This window comes from Acanthaster planci, unplaced genomic scaffold (genome assembly GCF_054643075.1).
Source record: "Acanthaster planci isolate LZ-2023a unplaced genomic scaffold, COTS_SCS Contig1, whole genome shotgun sequence".
Taxonomy (NCBI): Eukaryota; Metazoa; Echinodermata; class Asteroidea; order Valvatida; family Acanthasteridae; genus Acanthaster; species Acanthaster planci.
In genome coordinates this window covers 1-21,302 of record NW_028257625.1, presented here as the reverse complement: position 1 = coordinate 21,302, position 21,302 = coordinate 1, and the positions used below count along the sequence as shown (strand labels likewise).

The following is a 21,302-nucleotide window of genomic DNA, read 5'->3' as shown; positions in this document are numbered from 1 at the left end:
ATTTTAGTTACTGTGCAATTAATTTTTATCTCTCATGTAATGTATTTTGATGTTTTTACGTGTGCCTCTTGTATGTAATTTGTGTATTTTTGTATGTCCTTTTATCTGGAAAATAAATGAAATGAAATTCAGTTTCAGCATCAAACGTCGTCTTTCAGCAGTTTTTTATTCGCCTCCCTAACTTTAGAATGGCCATGGCGCCTGTACTTGGGTGAGTGAAGTTGAACACCGGGGAAACAGAAATTAGAAAGTTTCAATCAATAATTAATTCTGTCCATTTGTCCTCTTTCTCACCTTTCTGGTAGTCCTTCTTCTGTGTGTCCCGCAGTTTTGCAGATGTTTAATTTTCAGTTTTCGTTTGTTTACCGAATAAGATTTTCATTGCTCCCAAAACACAACCACATTTAGTGGCAACGGACAAACTGTTTTATTATTCTTCAGAAAGGAATTGTTTTTTCTATTTTCAATAGATTTTCTTCGTTTTGAGTCATTTTTACTGTGAAACCGGCCCTCGAGGTGATATTAAAGGGTGCATTCAACCAAATGGCTGTATTTCTGCGCGTGAGCTCATTACTATCTTGTGATCCCACAGGTTTTCACAATAAGACGTGCCATAATCAGGAGGGATCATAGAAATATTTCTATAAATTCCAAATATGGGACCGACAGTTTCCGGTTCGGGGTATTTCTTTCACAAAAAGTCCCAAATTGTGGGCCTATTGGATAGAGGCAGGGGCTACATTCAGAGCTGAGCGCATACATGTAGTTTTACTTAGTCTTCGGGAAAATATGAATGAACAAAGAAATCGTGGCTAACCCCCATAAAATTGAAACGAAAAGTGATTGTCTGGCCATAATCTTGAATTTCCAGCAAAAAAACAGATTCCAACCTCTTCACGAGAGTCTACAGGCGGCGCTATTTCGGTCTGGTTTTGCACTGTTTTCAACAATTGGAGTGTGTAGTGCAACCGTAGATTCAGTCCAATTACCTAACGAGACCATCTTGTCAGCAAAGTTAGACTAAACATTAGAATCCTTTGTAAAAACAGAGTATTGTTACAAGTTTATTTGGAAAGAATTCCATATACGAAGTTCACTTTTTAGGAGAAATTTTTGCTCCAGGACAGATTTAAAAAGGGGCGACATTTATTTTTAGGGGATAGAGATGTGAAAGGGGGTTCAGTAACTTAGGGGGACAGGTTTAAAAAGAAGGGGCCCCACGCAATAAAACGGCAAAAAAGTGAGTCCTTTTGCCGTTCTTTTTTTCCCCTACTATATCGTCTACCGTTTCCTCTTCCTTCACTATCCCGTCCTTTTATTTCTCCCCAGTTTTCCTGTCATTAGTACAAGGATTATTACAGTTAGTATACACATTTAATACATTTAATCCAAATTGTGTCGTAAAGGGGAAGCGAACCTGCAATGAAGAGAACTGTTAGGTATAGAAATACAGCAGTCTAACTGACCACGCCACACGAGCGCTTGTTGCCGGCGGAACTCGATATGTTCCATATAAAGTTACGGTTGAATTAAGGAGAGGTCACGATGAGGTCAAGATGAATATTTAAAAAAATTAAATATTTATGAAACTGAATATGTAATTATTCACGAATATTTGTATAAATTAGAATATTTGAATATAAATAAATGTGGCTATCCGTTGTTAATGTAAGTAGGTTGTGCCAAAGGAAATCAACTGGGTAAGGTACATGTCTGAGCACAATTGACTGTATGACGTGAGTTATCTCTGTCGTATTATGTAAACCAAAAGAGAAAGAACAAGTAGAAATGCAGTCGGCCGTACGAAAGAAGGAATTTCGTTCCAATGCTGTATAAGAACTCAGGCTAGGAGGAGTCTTGCTTCATCCATTAGCAATACATGCACTATGAGCGAGAATTGGAGTCTTACACGCAATTGGTGAGAGAGGTGACTATCCACACAGTGGAAGCGACCAGTTTGGGTTCTACCTGGCCGAATACATGTGGCGCTGCCGACATGCAGGAGTAGACCACTTCAATCAAATCTTTAAGGATGTTCTTCTCCTGTACAAGCCTCCCCTCACATTTTAGAGCGCAGATAGCCACACAATAATCTAAAGACAGGTTTCAGCTCCCTTTTCCCCTTCCCTCTGTATAAATATAGAAAAAAACTCCTCCAACTGACAAGCACTCTCTAAAAGAAATTTGTCCCTTTTTTTCCTTCTAAACAAATTGTCCAACTTACAAACTGTCTGTAAAAGAAATTGGGCCCCTTTTTTCCTTCTAAAGAAATTGTCCAACTTTAAAATTGTCGCAAAACACGCACTATTTTCCCCCAAGTAAAAATTGTACATGTACATGTACAGTAGGGCACATTGCGCAGCATTTCGTGAACTGTGTAGATCCATCCAGACAGATGACGGCCCTCTGCACTCCTCGTGTTGCGGATTCATGCATAAAATTACCTCAATGCTTGTGGCAGCCCAACCCCTGTTACATAATGGTTCTTTCCGGATATGATTCGGTTCATGCGCACACGTCGTGCGCATTCGCCATGTTCTTCAGAAGCAAAGATGGCCGCCTGTCGATGTAAACCTGGTCCATGTGTAGCTCCAAAAGTGTGCCCAAAACTCCATATTTCTGTCCTATGATGTTCAGCTCTTCAATGCCTATTGGAATCGTCTTCATTCAGCGATCATAGTAAGGATACTTTTGTAGTAATTACGCGATATTACAGTGAACTTCGTATATGGAATTCTTCCCGTTTATTTCCTTTTAAATTACAAATTCGTTAAAATACATGTATTTTGGTCTGTTTTTATTTTGGCTATTACCCAAAGACTGCCATGAAATATAATTCCGTAAATGTTCGTCTGCGTACGAGACAACTGCACTGAACTGTTCTTCATGTATTTTATATTTTCAGAAGGGATAGGTCAATTTTTGGCAGGATTACCTTTAGGCCAGGTGAAGGAACACGCACTAAGGCAAGCAGTCTGCATTCGCGGCACTGCACACCGACATGACCGGCTAAAAAAGCTTGATCACCAGTGATCACAAAATGGGTAAAACTCTTCGGAATTATTTCCTAATTAACCATCAACAGACAACCCATTCTGGGCACATCATAAGGGGTTGGGGAATTCATGCATTAAATAATGATTTACAAGATAAAAGAAAAGAAGACTGCATTTTTACGGTGAAGCTACGTACCTGTGACTGCATGGTGAGTGCTGCTACGGTGACACGCACACTGCCAGTGGCTATTTCGTACGTCGCGCGGCCGTGCCATATGTTTAGCACAGAGAGCCTCGGTTTCAACCCGGATATGAGTTGAGGATGCATGATGGCCGTAAATGAACCAAGCAAATACAGCGCCCCCTGTAGTCTGAAGTTATCTATTTCGGACTTCACAATTAAGTCCGTTAACGGACAGCGTAAAACTGTACATGTACAATAGTGAAGATCTACCCAGAAGTACCCAGAAAAGTTGAGGAATTGTTTTGCGTTATGAAATGCATGTGCTAAAATCTGCAAAGTGAACCATTGACAAATGTACATGTATACGTTAAACACTTTCCAATACAGTAGTCAACAGTCCCAGAATGTCAACGAAATAAGTTTGAAAAAATTCGGCTCTTATCGATTCTCGGAGACAAGGAGAAATCCACGGGACCATGGTGGCCGCCGGATATAAAATTCATTCAGAATGGTCGGTATTTCCTGGTTGCATATTTGAACAGGTTAACATAAGCCTATTATCTTCCAACCTTTTTGGAAAAAAACCTCCAAATTATTAGCTCTTGCCAATGCAGTTTTTCTCCGGGGATCATGGAGTGACCCTTGCACTTTATCCAACTTTTGTCTTGTCCAACTTTATTTTCCCAGCAATCGTGGGCTGGTTTCGATTACACTGCACGAACCTCGGCAAAAGTCTATAACAATTTATTGTAGTATCAACAAAAAGTCAATATTAGTCGCATAAATATCTGTGGGTGGTGATGGCAAATGACGTACATGGCCAGCCATGGAAATTTGGCAAGCGTGGGGGTGAGGGGACTGGATGCTGGCACCATGTAGGATTTGAAAGTTTTAAATGCTACCACTTGTCATTGTTGTGTCCGATAGTTAAGTATTGTCTGTTCCTTTCGTGTGTTGGGGGATGAGCCTGGGACACACTGTAGACCTACATACAAGCCTTGGAGTTTCACCCAGTTACAACACACTCTTCACCTTGCCCACAAACCCGATCTTTGTATGGCCGAACAGACTGAATTTGGGCCAGAGACTGCATGAGACAGCCTGACCACCAACATATATGTAGAGACAGGTGGGCACCAGCGAAGTGTGTCTCAGATTACTTTGCCCTCACTCAGCAAGCCTTGTACACCCTGGCGACTGCTCGTGTTGCAAATTAGGTCCCGGTACGCTGATTACAAACAACAAATAAATTTGTGAGAATCACATTACCGCTCAGCTGACGTGTTGTTTAACTGCCCACCAAGTTAATTCTATCGAAAGCCAGCTTTGCAAGAAAAAGTTGAACGATTGAAGAGCTTGTGACGATCGAGGGTTTTTGCCTTCAAAGATAACGGCTCACTGTAAACAAAGGTATGTTTAACTGTCAGTTCATGGAGGTACCTCCATGGTCAGTTTCACCCAATTGTGTTGCACAGGGCGAGGTATAGTACCCCAGAACTGTGGGGTCCAGCTTCCGCCCCGCTCCCGCACGAACCAGAAGCTGGACCCCAAAGTTCTGGGGAGTAGCCTGGGTGAAGTATTGCAAGTTTCCAATCTTATCTTTCAATTGAGTTCAAGCTGAAGTTCATAGCCAACTGAATGTTTGACTTGAATGCTCAGCAAAATTGCAGCTATATACTGTTGGGATTATGATAGTGTATTAAAGGGGCACGCGCGGGCCTTTTTTCTCAAAATGTAGAGCAGGAAGAGAAAGCTTAGATTGTTTTGTGCAGTGACTAAGCCCTTTAAGCTTCCCCACTACATAGTAGTTGCAGACCCCGTATTAACCAGACACCATCAGTTCGACTGTATTTGACATGCATGGCGTGTGGCGGAGGTTAGTGGTACAAAATGGCCCACGCTTCCTTGCGCTTTCCTGTGCTTTGCATAGGCCTCAGTCCAACTCACAACCTGGAGTTCAAAAGTAAAGATGGCTGTCCATACGGGACCAAACCACATCTGCGTTAATTTTCGTTCAGCTTGGAAAGTTATTTGAGCATATACATGTAGCTTTCGCTGTATTCCTTACATCAGTGGCGTATGGGGGAGTGGCAGGGGAAAGCCCCCCCCCCACATAGTTGCCTTTGGGGTAGGGAAATGAATGCGCCAGCATTTTAGAAACGATAGAGTTTCTGCGGGAGGGGCGATGGTTGACGATTCTTTTACGAATGAAAAAAAGGCAGTCGTTTTAAGAAAAAAATCCATTCTGCCCCTCCCCGACCCAAGACCTGGATTATACGTCCGAGAAGGATGAGTATTTTTCCAGACATTTTTACGGCTCTAGGCATTGCACGGGCACACATGCTACAACCGTCCAGCGAGTACATTGTTGAGACCCTCCAGTCAATGAGAGAAAACTCATGGTCCCGGCTCGTTTCTTTTTTTGAAGCTAGCAGCGTGAGTTTCTCACCACAGGTAAAATAAGGTAGAAAACCAAAGTCCAACTAGTCCATTGGAAGATAAAGTAGGTACTTGGGAGGAGGAAATTTCAAATTTAGACAGTGGGTCTCTTTCAATATATCACGCCCCCTACCGTGCAATCCTATGGAATCAGCCACGTTTTAAAAACTTTTATTGAACCGTGCTACAAACTATTCACACCACCGTTGACTTTCCATTTTGTGAGACTTTTTAAATCTTTGAACAGTAGAAACACCGACCTTTATATTTTTGAAAAAAAAAACCTCGACGCTAAGTCTATACATTTTATATTCAGGTGGCCGTACAGGTTCACTGTAGATAAATGGACAAATTCTGAATCTTGATATGAGCTATAATAAGAGATAAAAGCATTCGTCATAAAAAGTGGTTGTCATAAAATAATGGAGATAAAAGACCTGTTTACTTTCAAAGACCGTTCAATCTACCACGACACTTCAAAAACTACTGGGTTATTTTAGTTCGCACCGTCGGTCTCAGCGGGATCCAGAATGGGACAAGTAGAGTGCATTTACACAGGATCTCGTAAAGATTAACGAAGGAGGATCTGTACCTGCAAGGGAGATTAAAGGAGGATCGACAAGTGCAAACCCGGGGTCGTTCGATCCGAATCTGAGGACAAACGTTCCCGATCCCCCCTTGCGGAAAGGTAGTCATGTACATGGCAGGTGTTGAATTCAACCGCGTACGTGTTCCATTTGCGTAACTAAGTCAGGGCATGGGGAACGCCTGCTGCTCGAGGCCTCTGCCCCTCGTGTGCCCTCACCGCTTCCTCCATGCCCCAGCTCAAAAATCAGAGAAGACAAAACCCACTGGTACAGCCACCTGGAGGGTTAACTGTGAATAAACCCACTGAATGCCCACTTAAGAAATTGAACGCCCCCAAGTGTCCCTGCAAAATGCACCCCAGTTTAGTCAGTTTACTTTTTGATAACGTGTTGCGTGTATGTGTGATGTCATCTATGTGCAAACTAAAGCTAACTTGTTTACTTTCCAGACGGCGTTTGTATTTTTATAGTTCTTAAACTTGTTATCGTTTTGAAATGCGCTGCATCGAGGTAAAGATTAAATAAGCCTATCATTTCCTGACCCTGTTTACAAACATAATAGCTCCATCGCTGCGGTGTACACCTCTACAGTTAGAAAAACATGCAAGGCAGTTCGGTCTTATGAAAAGGATTTCACAAAATCGTTACTCACTAAACATTTCGTGAAGTCAAATAAAAAAACTACAGTGTCTTAACTCAGCGGTTAATGATTCGTGCTGTATGTGGGTCCAAATACGATTGGTACTGCATTAAGCCTTTTGCGAGTGAAATTTGAACAATTTAAGTTGATATTCCCCAGACTAGAGACTCTATTTTCGGGCAAGCATTGGCATCTCTTGAGTGGATCTCTAGAAATAAAAGCAATAGCTTGCCCTGAATCACGAGGTAAAGCAACAGTGTCTTTAGTATGGAGAATTCAAATTATGTTCATTTGAATTTAAAGAACTTAGAGTACCAGATCTTATTCAAATTTAACTCTCAAAAGCTGGTTGCCTCGCGATCTCTACTCAGGCATATTAATGGATAAGTGGAAAACTGTGATTGCGGCATGCTGCCCCACAAGAAATCGATATTTTGGTCTATTGATCAGGGTTTATAATAGCTCGAACGTTTTGAATTCGGTTTGCAATGAGGTGGTATTTAACACGGCGATCATGTAAAATTCACGTAACTGTTCTGGTATCCTGCAGCGAAAGTGGGGTGTCAGGTTTTTGATGCAAAGTTTGCGCCAGAATGTGGGCCTATGCACCACGAAGTCTAAAACCTCACCTTAAGATGTCGTGAACTTTTGGCGTGGACATGCAGGGGGTTGTCCATGGGAACACTTGCAGATCTGGAGCGCAAGTAGACACTGAACCTGTCCAAAGGTTACGAAATATAAACAAATCGATTTCATGTTTGTGTTTAGTGGCTGTAGTGCGTTATGGATGTTTCAGGTGAATATTGTTGCCGTTATATATATGGCATTAGGGTTGTCTTGCAAATCTATCAGTGCAAGGTTTCACTTTAAACTGTTTCGTCTCTACGTCTATTTTGATCTGAGTAGTTGTCCGTATACATGGATAAATGCAAGAGTGTCGTCAAGGTGCTGTGGGCGTTCAGAACCACCATACTGCTGGTACTGATCCCTCTACTGGCATCACCGCTGCTGATTGTATCTGGGGATAGTGTAAGTATATTGTCTCTTTGAGATGAACACCTTTTTGGCGATTTCATCCTTGGCTCTGGCCAAGGCTGCATCCGAATGTCTTGTTTAGAGCTAGGTCTAGGTCTTCGCTCCATCGGAAATGCGTGGAGACGCGTAGACAATAGACCTAGCCGTAGCTCTGGAAGCCCGTTTCGGACACGGCGCAAGTTCGATCAGCGACATTGAGTCACCCACTGGTTGAGTTAACCTTGGGCATAGATTATATTTTGTGCATTGATTACCAGGGAGAATTGACCAGTAGTCAATAAATTGTTGCTGGTCAAACACGGCCTCTGCTGAAAAATTGGCCGGGCTTTTACCGTTTTACCGGTACCTCTATTTGTCAATGTGAAAAATTGGGGATCCCCTATGTCCCGGTACCCGTCAATGTGAACACGTCGTATATACCCCTGTCCCCCGATCTGCTTGCACCCTCAGCTGGTTGGTGGCTGCGTTGTTGCGCGAGTGGTTAACTGCTTGTACAGTATTTTTATTGGCTTATTTGTTGGCTGCCCATGTGCCTGGCTGTCTGCATGCTCGTTTGATTTATTGACTGGCTGGCTATGGTATACTGGCTGGACAGTTTTGCCAACTTGTTGGCAGGTAGTTATTCGTTTACCTGCGTCAACTGAATCGAAATTGCTTGCATTTTCGCTCTCACAGGTAGCCAAATGCGGCTGGGTAGTGATCGTCATGGCGGGCTACTGGACCTTTGAGGTGGTCCCCCTTGCCGTCACGTCTATCCTGCCCGTTCTCCTCTTCCCGCTGCTGGGGGTTCAAGACTCCGACGATGTGTGCCGAAACTACCTGAAGGACACCAACTTCCTGGCCATGGGCGGTCTGATGGTGGCTGTGGCAATCCAACACTGGAACCTTCACCGTCGCATCGCACTAGGAGTCCTTCTCCTGGTTGGATCCCAGCCCAGAAGGTATCTAATGCATTGATAAAGATAAATTCAGATCCAAATGCTTTCTAAAAAGAATTTGGTTGAAATAACCAATTGTGGTGGATATTGTGCCCAATTATTACTGTTTTGAATCTTTTGTGGTCTTAACAAATCGGTTTTTAGGGAGTGTTGTTGGAATTACTTTTGCTATTTATCAAACTACTGGAGCTTCCTTTTTACGAAAAATGCTCAGAACTCTTTACTTCTCTTAATCAGAGTTGGCAGTAAATGTCAACCATAAATCAGACCGATGTTAACTACCAAGCATTTCTTATTTATCTTGTAAGTAACCGATATTCAACTCGCAATTATTGTCAAGGGAAAACGTTTGTTCTCGAATTAAGCTCGATAATTGAAGGTTTATGATCGACCCACGATTGATCGTTGATGACTTGACTATAGCCTGTAGCAGATGATCGAAAGTGCTGTCATTTGATGCCAGATTAATGCTGGGTTTCATGGCTGTGACTGCCTTCCTGTCCATGTGGATTAGTAACACCGCCACCACCGCCATGATGGTACCCATTGTTCACTCGGTCCTGGCCCAAATGGTCAAGAAAGATGGGCAGGTGAGTTTGACGGCAGTGTGGAAACATGTCTGAGCGGCCACACCATAGGCCAGCACTTTTAAACCTCCCTATGACCGAGAAGTGTGTTTGTAGAATATAAATACAGTCTGGCTGGAGGGGTGCCAGTAGTTTTGAGTGCGACATTTAAGTAGGCCTACTCGAATAAAACTTAAATGTCGCCATATTTGGGACACATGTGAGACCTAAACCATTGAGGCCGTAGAGGGGTCTCGCCTTAAAAAGGATGAGAGGCTGTTATGCTTTTCGTGTGCAGGCAATTGTACGTCCCGTAACTTTGATACATGTTCTTGTCTGGGGATTTGAATTTCCGCCCGCCGAACTCCGTATTTCTATCTCTGTTTGAGTTTATAAGGCCTGTCTAAAAAATTTATAAACGTGACAATATATATTGCGTTAACTTCATCATTAACAAGACGTGACCTGATATTCATATCTACAGAAAGAGGACGATACGTTGGAGAATGCCGACGCAGTCGCAGTAAGTTGCGACGGCGTACAGTTAGAGTTGGAGAAGGGAACTCAAATGCCGGAAAACAACTTCTCTTCACAGAGTGTAACTACTGAAGAACCGAATGGGATTTATAAAACAAGGTGGAAACCCTTCATTCCGTTGTTATGTTTTAATTACCATCATTGCCAGTATTGAAGGTTGTTAGTTATCAGCAGCTAATTAATACTGAATACAAGTGAACTCATTGAGCTTTGGACAATGCTGTTCGATTCTTGCATCGTGAGACGCAAATTTCCTATCCTGGTTTTAAATTGAATTGACAACTCTTGCCATTGACGAATGCTTAGCATTCTTGGGCTTAATTTAAAACCAAAAGGGTATGAGGGTTTTGAGTTGGGGATTTATGATCCCTAGCCTACTGCAGAGATCTTTATACTCGAAGATTCTGCGTCTTATGAGAAACGTTAATCTCGCAAGAGATGGATTTCTGTACATTTGTATATGTCCTGAATAATCTTATAACCGCTTTCTTGCATTTTCTACCTGTTACTCGATGCTGCTCGAACTTTCCTCTGTCGGCTTCCATGAACCTTGTGGCCTGGGTCCAGTCTTTATCATTGCCCTTTTTTCTGGTTTTACAACTTAAAAAAAGGTTTCGCAGACGATGTTCTTAGTTTCAAAACTTTGCTTTGATAAGTTTTCTTTCTGTCTGCTTTCTCATTTATTTACGGGTGCCAGTCTCGAGGATGTGTTTGCATGTCCTTTAGGCTCTGTAGCGGGCCTTTCGGACCAGTTTCAAACTCGATTGTGAAAACTGCTTCGCTCTCCTCACTGCAGAGAAACGGACCTTGACGAGACCGACGAAAAGAATGCAGACCGACAGGAGGGCTCCTCGGAGGATGTCACTTCGAAGGGTGACGACGCCGCCAACGTCGACATTGACTTCGCCTCCCTGTCCCCTGCGCAAAACTCCATGTGCAAGGGCATGATGCTGTGCGTGTCTGCCGCCGCCTCCTTCGGCGGCACGGCAACATTAACTGGGACGGGCACCAACCTGGTATTCAACGAGGTTGTGAGCGAGTAAGTGTGAGCATGCTACCAAAAAGTTACACTATTTTTACCCTACTAGGAACTAGTTAAATGTAGCAAAACCTGAATATGAACTAATTTTCCCAAGTAAAAAAAGAAGCAATCAATTACAGAAACATGTCACCCTTACGTTGAAGTTTATAACGGGAAGCAATTTCTTGATGAATTCTGTGCGAATTCTATATATTTATTATATTTATCTATATAAGGCAGTAAGGTCGCCTAGTGCATAACAGTTTTCGATGAAAGTCAACAAATCCTTGATTTCTTTTGGAGTTTTTCCTTCCTTTTTTTTTGCATTGCGTCCCGTCCTGGTGTTGAACATTTCTGTGCAAATTTCCGTAGCATCTGAGAGCTGACAAAATAAGCTAATATTGGTCATTTTTCATGGTTTCTTTTTCTGTGTCACATGATGTATAGTTTGTACGGGGATGCTGCCAATATCAACTTCGCCTCGTGGATAGTCTTTGCTCTGCCGGCCATGATTCTCAGCATTTTCTGTGCGTGGTTCTGGTTGCAATTTTTCTTTCTGGATAGAAGGTGAAATCATCAACAAAAATCCAGCTCGAAGGAGTTGTCCTAGTTGGAGAAAAAGGAGCATTTTAATCACGTTTCCTTAACCACAGGAGAACAAAGGAATGTCCCCACTTGTGTGTGTGTGTGTGTGTGTGTGTTGGGGGGCATAGCTCTGATAAGAACAAATGCGTGCGCGCTCAACGCCCCGGAAAATTTTGGAGTAGGCCTATAGATGCTCTGTGGTGTGATCTGAGACAATTTGTGGCTACTTTAGCTAGTTGTTTTAACAAATGCTTGTGCAAGCTATTTATATTTTCATTTAGGTTTTGGAAAAAGTTGGGGGGGGGGGGCTATTGTGATATAGTATCCCCCATTGGAAAAGTGGGTCCCCCGTCCACCACCGATTGACGCCCATGCACGTAACGCACAAAGCCTATGCCGAGTACCAGAACCCTTAATTGCTGAATGGCACCAGAATGACCATGACATGTTGATCTTGTTGAATAATTTAGCGTGAATTAATTTACTTATGTTTTCATCTCTTTCAGTCTGTTCGGTTGCTGTCGAGAACTTCGCTCCTGCTGTTCGCGTAAAAATCATGACGCAAAGGCCGCCACCATTCGGGCGGTGATTAAAAAGCAGTACGACGCCCTCGGTCCAATGTCGTAAGTCTGCATCAGTTAATGGTCGGATGCTTCTTAATTCCAAATTCCGAATTCCAAACGCACAGGCGCAGTCCTGATTTGTTGAAACTGTAATTATTAAATAAAGGATGAGATTGCCTCTACCATCTTGCAAAAGTATCTCATATGGATGATTTCTTTTGTGCTGAATTCCGAAAAATGCCATTGGTAACTAGCGATGCTAATGATGGGCGGAGTGCACGGTTCTAAATGGTCGACAAGATAATCAAACCATCCATCATTCATGCGACTTCGGTCGAACTTTAGTCACGTTCACTTCCTTTCTCGCTACCAGTGCCGTTGCGTGTCATGAAATAAGTATATTTCCTACAGCTCTGAACTGAAGAACCAAAGCAGCTTGTAGGTGATATAAAACATAATGTTTTTAATTCTTAGGACGTTGCCTTTGCATTTTTTATTGTAAAATTTTTATCTTGCTTAGCAAGTATAAGAAAAAATAAAATTAAAGTTGAAGTGTCACTTGAACATTCTTTAGATTGGTTCCTCAAAGTTCTCTCAGAATTATCTCTGTAAATCATTGCCCCCCCCTCAAAAAACAAACAGTGTTAAAGATAGGCCCTTGTTTCCTTCTTCCTTGATAATAGGTGGGCCGAGGTCTGGGTGCTAATCCACTTTATAGCCTTGGCGCTCCTGTGGTTCACGAAAGAACTGGCATTTATTCCCGACGCCAATGGATGGGCGGAGCTGTTCCCAGTCCCACTGTGAGTATGACGCCATCACACGCCCGAAATACTCCCACTCAGAGAGGAGAAATTGAAAAGAAGACAAAACTGGATATAATATATAACTGTAGTACGTTTGGTTTGAATGAAGGTAGTCGACAAGGCACCGTAGGTGATCGTGTTGTCCCCAAATAAATAGCGTTATAGTTTTACAGCATCAAAAAGCACAGGAAAACGATGTGTGCCGCCATCTTGTCATATGTTCCGGAGGCGATGTTAGCGTACGCGTTGTTGACAACTTACTATGCTTGTGTGCTAGACCTCTACCGGATCAGTAAGAATTTTGATCTGGATTATGTGTATTTTTATTTTTATGATATTGTGAGGTGTGGTAATAGGAAGTACACATGTATTTATATAATTATGTGCCAGTTACTTACACACTGAAGAGCAAACTGGTTTTGATGTAAACTTTATATTGGCTATTGACTTTCCGCTACTTTTGGAGAAGCATTAAATTATTACAATGTCATGCATCGCCAAGGGAGTAACTAGCGACTGAATTGAAAGGACTGGGGTTGCTGTAAAACACTGTATGATCAATGATCCCCAGCAAATATCGAAAAGGATTGACCTGCATGTCTGCTCCTTTTTCAGGTACGTGACTGACGCGACGGCGGTCGTATTCATTTGTTTCCTTCTGTTTCTTTTCCCCTCCACGCTGCCAAACATGTTCTGCTGGCGAGGTTAGTTCGACAGTCTCGGGTCTGAGGGTTTATCTTCCAGTGAAGCCTTGTATACGCCGTGAAACCACCGGGGGAGCAGTCTCTTTAACGAAGAGCTGACTAGGGAGTTCAAAACTAGCGGGTGTTAAAAACCTCAGTTACCGACTGGTTGCTTGAAAAAAACATCGCTAATAAAAAATTGTGAGCAAAAGATCATGTCACACATGTTGGAGCCTTTCAGTCATGGAAGGAGCATTTTGTCAGGTACTGCACAGCATGTCGATGACGCTTTTTATACAGCTGTTACAATGCTTAACGCTGTTCGCCTTGGGGGTCGCTTTTTAAGTTTGTCCTGTGATCTTTAATAGTCTCTGATGAACAATATTCGTCACTTTTACTTTTTCTTCTGTAGACGGCACCAAACTTGGGCCCCGCACTCCGTTGTTGACATGGTCTATCGTGCAAAAGAAGCTACCGTGGAACGTTGTACTGCTCCTTGGTGGCGGGTTTGCCTTGGCAGACGGTTGTAGGGTAAGATGTCAATAGGTCTTTGGCAACCCAACATCACATATTCAAAATGCTTTGCAGTTTGCCCTCTGTGATGACTGCTTTTTTTTCCAAATCCAATACTTTTCAAAGTTCCACTTATTTTCGTTTCCCCATAGACTGTGTATGCATTTAGTTTGTGTATTTGCGCATGCGCAATTGTACCATATGGTCGTCGGCCTGAAAACTGAGTCCCGCGGACGACGCATATCGGTGGTGACCCAAGTGAGGAATTTGTCCTGCCATTTCCCTTGAAGACCTCGTGTGTGAATGAATTGCCAAGAATCTACCAAATATTGATATTTAATAGCTTCTGATAAGAAAGATTTCCGGAAAATAGATAAGTGAAAAATGTCAATTTTACGGATTTTAAGGATAATTATGAAAAAAGCATCGCTTTTTACCGTACTTTAATGTGTCTAATTTTCACAATTTTGCCCGGTTTACCTTCAAGTAACTTTGATGCCACACGAAAGACTATTAACTCCTATGATCAAACAGTTTATTACTTCTAGGCAAAGAACCTTTTTTGAACTTCACTTCGTTTTTCATTGGGACCCAATATTCGTCGTTTTCCGTGTTTTTCACCTTACTTAGTGCCCAATTTTCACACTTTTTTCTGAGTCCCCTCAGGTCATCGATGATACTGTCTGGAAAACTGATGGATCGTTTGTATCCATTAGTTCATTTCTTCAAGATCGAGAGCCATTTGTCTGAAATGCAGTCCCTTTTCATGCAGATTCAAATTTCTGCACTGAGTCCGACATGTCCGACAGCGGCCAAAATGAGATGTCCGGATTCTGGGCATGGCATACACGTACACACACACCCACACACACTTCACCCCTGGATACGAGAGCGTTTAGGTACCAGTTGACTTTTACTGCATTGCACTACAATGACGCCAAATTGCCCGACTAAATGGCACAGACAAAACATTCCGGTCTCATTCATACGGTTTCCTTCTTGCACGATACTTTCTCATTTTAGCGTTCATGATATTCCTCACTATTAATTCACAAGTAGAGAAATGTCAGGGGAAACCCGACCAAACTGAAAAAAAATCCCCTCTGAAATGTTGGCTTCACTTCCAACTTCTGACTCTATAATTCTTTGGAAGTACGTGAGAAAGATGGGCAAAAATTCGGCAGAAAATGGTTTTGTATCGTGTGCAAGTTAGCAAAAAGGGAGTGGTCAAATACTAATCGGTTTATAATTAAGGGGCAAACAACTATATCTGAGCTTGATGTTGATCGATTACTTTTGGGGTCCACCTGCCCGAGTCAAGAGCCACTTTACTGGCTTCTATAATGGGATTCAGTACGCATGCGTACAAACTAAGTGAGGGGCAAGAACATACGCGGTTCGCGACAAGGGTTTGAAATTTGACTCGGTCACGTGTGTGGCTATTGCACGAACAACTATGAAATGCATGCGTTACGGTCGCATCTCTACAAACAAAATGAATACAGGGGGGTGTTTCTACTCGAGGCGGATTGGCTCAGTCGAGAGTCAACAGTGCAAAGACTACGAAGTTAATTACCATCGCGTGTGTTCAACACCATGTGGCGTTCAATACACGAGTTGTGTCCCATAAAAAGTGTGGGGTTGAATTCCAACTCCCTGGTGTTGAATTAACCTGTGCAGTGTTGAATTAATACCACCCAGCGTTGTATGAAAACCCTGTGTCGTCAAATGGCTATCCCTTGGTGTTGAATTGACATTGTGTGATACAGCATTGTTATCATGTGTTGTTGAATTAATGCTGCATATTGTTGTTCTCTCCCGAAGTTATATCTGTGGCTTCTTGGACTTCGACAGTTTATTGCTCCTAGTGTCCATTCTGAAACTTAATTTCCAGGAGTCCGGATTGTCTCAGTGGCTGGCCGATCAGTTCAAAGTTCTCCAGAACATCCCTGCGCCAGTCCTCGTCCTCGTCATTACCATCGTCATCTGCATCTTCACAGAGTTCACCAGCAACGTCGCCACGGCAACCATTTTCCTGCCTGTCCTCGCGTCGTTGGTGAGCATTAGACGTGGTTTTAAGTAGGTTGCAGGCTGTGTTTTGTCCGTCGGCGCCCCTATGCTAGCGCAGCGCTGGTTACATCAGTTTTAATATCAAGTATACCGAGTTTCAAGTTGCCACATTGGAGATTGTCTGTCACACAATGCATGGGTAGAGTGCGGTATCTGCCAATCACGTCGCGACGCGATCGGCGCGGTGCTGAGCGAAAAATACCCGGCTATTATGGCTGGAAATGAAGTTTACAGTAGAGCTGTGCATCACAATCGAGAGCCCCGTCTCTGCGTGTTACCCGTTGCCATGTTTCTCACGAACTGCGACTTGGCCTGGCGCTTGTGTTAAATAGAATTTATCGACGTTGGCCATTCAGTGCCAACCGTGACAGAATGCATTCAATGATCGGCCGAGTTCCAGAATGATGGTTAGCCGCATCATTTTGTGATACAGGGCCGTTTTCCAATACTCAACTTCGTCTCCGTCTCAGGCTTCGTTCCCAAAACCAATCTCCTACTGTGCGCCCGAAGCGTTTAAATTACATTGGATTACTGTATTTTTTGGTTCTCTTGCATCTTATTTGATGAGGCACTATTAGACTAATTACTGCGCTTACAGCTAGAAAGTCAGCTAGTAAAAAACAGTTGAAGCCTTAGACGGAGCCCAAGTTGAGTATTGGAAAACAGCCCAGGATATAACACATCATTTTTTACTACCATTTATCATTCAACAGGGTGGGACATGATGAAATTTAAGGAGTGTCCCAACCAAGTAGCTATCAAAAGTACGATCTTTGGAAAACGAAATGCAGAGAGACCACATGACCAAATGTCTAAAACTCTGTCATTTTGGCAGATTGAGGTGTAGAATATTTCCAGAACAAAATGGGAGACCTATATAAGCACAGAGTTTTTCCTGGAGCAAATCATGAAAATTCCGACGATGTAAGTTTTCAACCCTATGCCAGGGTCAGGTTTCACTCATTTCAACAGTTCTGACATTCAGCGCCAGAGGCTAAAAGGTATCTTTTGAAAGATACCAGCAGGTGTTTCACCGAGCTTGGTTGAGATTAAGCAAAATTGCTAAAGGCAACGCACAGCTGATGTGAATTTCAGCGTGTCTACCCTGCGAGGTAGAATCAGGTGTCCCTAGCGAAAGCAAAGCATCGGCGAAAGCCACACGCCCACGAATTGGAAGACGTATAACATTGAAACAAAAAAGTTCCTTCATTTGCGTCATCATGGTTGTTTGTTAAGAGACGCACCACGCTGTTTCGCTTATTACAGACCAGTGGATCGGCCTTCATATGTCTGTGAGGGCTGTGGATCTTTCGTTGCGTTGCCGTGGTAACTCAAACAGCACTTTAATATTGCTAATTTATCCTTGTACAGAGCTGTGCATGTTTTGCAAAGAGACCTGTATTTTCGCCATAAGTGTGGTTGTTGTCTGAAAAAAATGGATATGGTGAAGCAGAGAAATTCTAGCTCTTAAGGAAAATAAAAACTCAGTTTATAAAGTTATCGATGAAAACTAATATGTTTTGCATGAGAAACGTGTAAACCATTTTATGAAACATAAACTCAGACAAGATGAAAATCATTTTCTTCGAAACCTCCCCTAACGTCAAAAACTACACAACAAGAACAACCATATCAACAACAAGAACCACAAAAATAACGAACTAGGATCCGGAACAGGAACAACAGGAGCAGGAACAAATATAAATGCAACAGGAAATAAGCACATTCCACAACTTTCCACAACTGGACCCTCCAATCTCAGAGTTTATATCCGAAATTCCTGGCAGTAAATCAAGAAAGTGTTATGGTTTTTTTCTCCTCAGGCTGAAAGTATCTGCGTGAATCCTCTTTATATTATGATTCCGGCGGCCCTGGCTTGTTCCTATGCCTTCATGCTTCCTGTTGCCACACCCCCGAATGCTATTGTGTTTTCCTACGGCACAATCACCGTCGTCGACATGGTGAGTAATGTCGTTTCTCCACCCGAAGACAGATTCGTTAGTCGTTAGGGTGTACAATCTCACACACCTAGTGTGGATCCGTGAACAAAAAGATGTCCACATAATGCAGGTCCACAGGGTTACTCCCCTTCTGGAAAACAGGCTGAGATGCTGTGTATTTTATTTGTGGAGTGCAAACAAATTTTAATGCATTTCTTTGACTTTCTTTACTACGTCATATACGATTCCAAATTCGACCATAGAGCAAGGAACCTGCTCTGTAGTTTGACAGTGCCCATTCCACATAGTTTGCTATCTCAAAATCCAGTCACAACCTTGGTAGAAGGCACGTGATATTCACAGCAAGGTAGCCAGGTTATCTCGTTGAATTAAACTAGTCACCATTTTGTGTTTCTCTCTGCCCTGGGTAGGCCAAGGCAGGAGTGGTGATGAACATCATCGGGCTTATCATGGCGAACGGCCTTATCAACTCGCTGGCGATACCCATGTATGACGTCTTCAACTATCCACCCTGGGCCCCCAACTCAACGTGTCTGGGCTAGCAGGGCCGGGCGAGATTCTCCGCGTGTGCCGACGCGTCCGACCCATCGCCCTTCAGATGCGGGAGATTCCTCTTGCGGATGCAGCCTTTAATTGCATGCTTAACTGATTGCTAATAGTAGCCTGAGCAATTCCCAAAGGGTGTACATACATTAGCGTTGTTATGGTGATTGAGAAGAATTGAAGTTATTTAAAATCTCTTTTTTAAGCCTGGATGGAAAACATAATGATTGACAATTGTACGCACATACTGCACATAACACATCAGTGTTATTTCCCTTTCAGGGCTGTTTGGTACTGACCTGTATAGGCCTACCTGAAAGGGAATGACGTACACACCAGAAATTTAAAAGCAACCCCCCCAAAAAAAAGAAATAAGGAGAGAAAGGCGATTTTAGGTCTATCTTATTTCCCTCCCCTTCAAAAGCGGGTAAGAAGCTCCCAAATGTAGCCTAATCCCAAAAGTGAGGCCATAAAAGGTTTTTTAAAAAAATCCAAATTTTTGGGCCCCTAAGAAACAACACCTCCCCCAAATGGTTCTGTAGCCACCCTTGCATGCTGCTGTCATGAGCAATTTCGACAGCTGTGAAATCCATGTCTTTATGACCTCACGTGTACTCGTTTGATGAGTACCTGCGTCACCATCCAGAAGTCTTTCGATGTCGCTTCAGTGGGTGCCCGCCCCCCCCGCGACTGAGGGCGTATCCGGACCAAATTTTTGACGCGGGCAAAATTGTTAGGGTGGCCAATAGTTTGGGACATTATTTTTATGTAACATTTTATGGCCTTCCTTGGGGGTTGAAGCTACATTCTTGGACGTCTTTGCTTAAGAGGGAAGGAAGAAAAACGACAAAGCAAAAAACCCACCCTTCCGTTTTTTTGTTTTGTTTTTGTTTTTTGGTTTTTTTTTGTTTTTAATCGTTGGGCTTTTTTCTCGGGAGATGACCTCCGTTGGTTCCCCAGACCAACCCTTGACACTGATATGCTCTTTTTGTTTTTAAATTTCTTCAAAGACGGCAACTATGTTTACAAAATGGCTGCCTGTCCGTAGTAGTGGGACATGATAGATAGTTCCTAGGAGGAGCAATGCGCTTAATTTCCGGCAACATCCGGAATGGGTCATTTAGATTTTCTCAGTTTGCTTGAAAACAACTGTCTTTTGCCAAATCGAAGGGAGAGATGGAGAGAATTTTACTCGCACGCATGCAGATCATATTATACTTGTACACGGTCACGGGATATATTTTAAGCTCTTTACCGACAATTTATTTTCCTTTTGTGTATGGGTTTCAGTTTAAAACTCACCATGCTGTGCATGGCCGGGATTAAAATGTTTGTAATATCCAATGCTGATGAGCACCAACCAATAAATAGAATGTATAAAAGTAAGTTGGATTGCACATGCTGATATGTTGCCTGTTCATGTTTGCTATAGCATTTTTATTTTATCTGAGGACCTCAGGCCTGAGCTTATTCCTTTCTCTTTTACAGTCTCAACTTTAAAATTTTAGTTAAAATACGTTGTCAACATCATTTCGCGGTGGAGATAAAATTTAATAATGTTTGCAAATGTGGTTGGAATTTTAAATGTACGTGTTCGGGCATCATAATGAATAAACGATATACACCGGCCTTTTTGATCATGTATTTGCTGAATAAAAATGCCACCTCTGACGACATGCAGGCAAGGTAATTTACTGTTCCTTTTCATCTTTTTTGGTACTATACATAGCAGATGTTTCCATCGAATGAGCCGGTCTCCGTGACATACGCGTGCACGAATTAAGCACTCCCACGGCACACGGCTGATATATGAAGCTTAGACATATTGGGCCAACAGGATGCAGACGCTGGAACTGAAATGAAATATCACACCAGGTATTGTTCGTGTAGGGTCTGCCAGACTAGACCCCACCAATGCTTTCCGTCTCTACTATGTGCCGTTCAGTATGTTGGACGATACTCATATCACCGACTTATTTCAACAGCGGTAGCGCACTCCTCCAGGTTTGATCATTAAGCTCCTGATATGAAAATCTTTCCCACCACTTTCCCATGCCGTTTGGGGAGCGTAGGTTACTCAGTTATCAAATTAAAAAAAAGAATACTGTGTGGTTCATAGCATGTACAAAATTTACAGACACCGCTAACTGGTAATACCTAAATTGGCGAAAACATTTCCCTGGAAAAACACCCAAATGTCTGAGAACGGTTATGGTGGATTAAAAAGAAACTGCATATAAATGAAGCCTAGCCTAGATGGAATGGAGTGGCGATGCGGTCTGCTCCGCTCCAAATCGTTCCCCATGGCAACGACGCTGCGGTCTATTTGCGGGAGCCGGTCACGTGGGCGATTGATCACGAGGGCGAGGAGACAGATAGCAGCCCGGGGTATGAGGGTTTGTTTGCAGCTCGAGCGTCAAGAGGTTCTCAGCGAAGTTTGCTTAGCGCGTTATGAATGATGTGTGGCATCCCGTGCAACCTTTTTCCCTCACAACGGAGGCAGCTAGGGAGTGTTTGGATGCTAAGCTTTTCATCCTTGCGAGAAAAAGGAACACTTTATCAAAACGACCGTATAAACATGGCATTCAAATATACTGTCGTAAACAAGTACATGTATATGGAACAGGCTAACAAATTT

General features: G+C 42.8%; 1 protein-coding gene across 2 annotated transcripts; it reads left to right on the top strand.

The window, feature by feature from the left end:
• Positions 1–4,013: 4,013 nt before the first annotated feature.
• Positions 4,014–20,354, top strand: LOC147795613 (Na(+)/citrate cotransporter-like). Of its 2 annotated transcripts, XM_087131543.1 has the most exons (14): positions 4,014–4,590; positions 7,753–7,875; positions 8,557–8,822; positions 9,283–9,409; positions 9,870–10,021; positions 10,719–10,961; positions 11,391–11,510; positions 12,035–12,151; positions 12,775–12,891; positions 13,510–13,598; positions 13,990–14,108; positions 15,985–16,146; positions 17,984–18,121; positions 18,532–20,354. In XM_087131543.1, exons 2-14 carry the CDS (start codon positions 7,765–7,767, stop codon positions 18,661–18,663), a joined length of 1,893 nt encoding a protein of 630 aa, XP_086987669.1. In that variant the 5' UTR covers positions 4,014–4,590; positions 7,753–7,764; the 3' UTR covers positions 18,664–20,354. The 2 variants fall into 2 exon arrangements, with proteins under 2 accessions (XP_086987669.1, XP_086987670.1); XM_087131544.1 differs by lacking the exon at positions 4,014–4,590 and having other exon boundaries at positions 7,629–7,875.
• The last annotated feature ends 948 nt before the right edge of the window (positions 20,355–21,302 follow it).

What these genes read in the sequence shown, in the direction of transcription:
- LOC147795613 (XM_087131543.1), top strand. Translation starts at nt 7,765, where the DNA reads ATGGATAAATGCAAGAGTGTCGTCAAGGTGCTGTGGGCGTTCAGAACC. An exon ending in GTTGGATCCCAGCCCAGAAG is followed by an intron (nt 8,823 to 9,282) that starts GTATCTAATGCA and finishes ATTTGATGCCAG; the next exon opens with ATTAATGCTGGGTTTCATGG. An exon ending in GAGCTGTTCCCAGTCCCACT is followed by an intron (nt 12,892 to 13,509) that starts GTGAGTATGACG and finishes CTCCTTTTTCAG; the next exon opens with GTACGTGACTGACGCGACGG.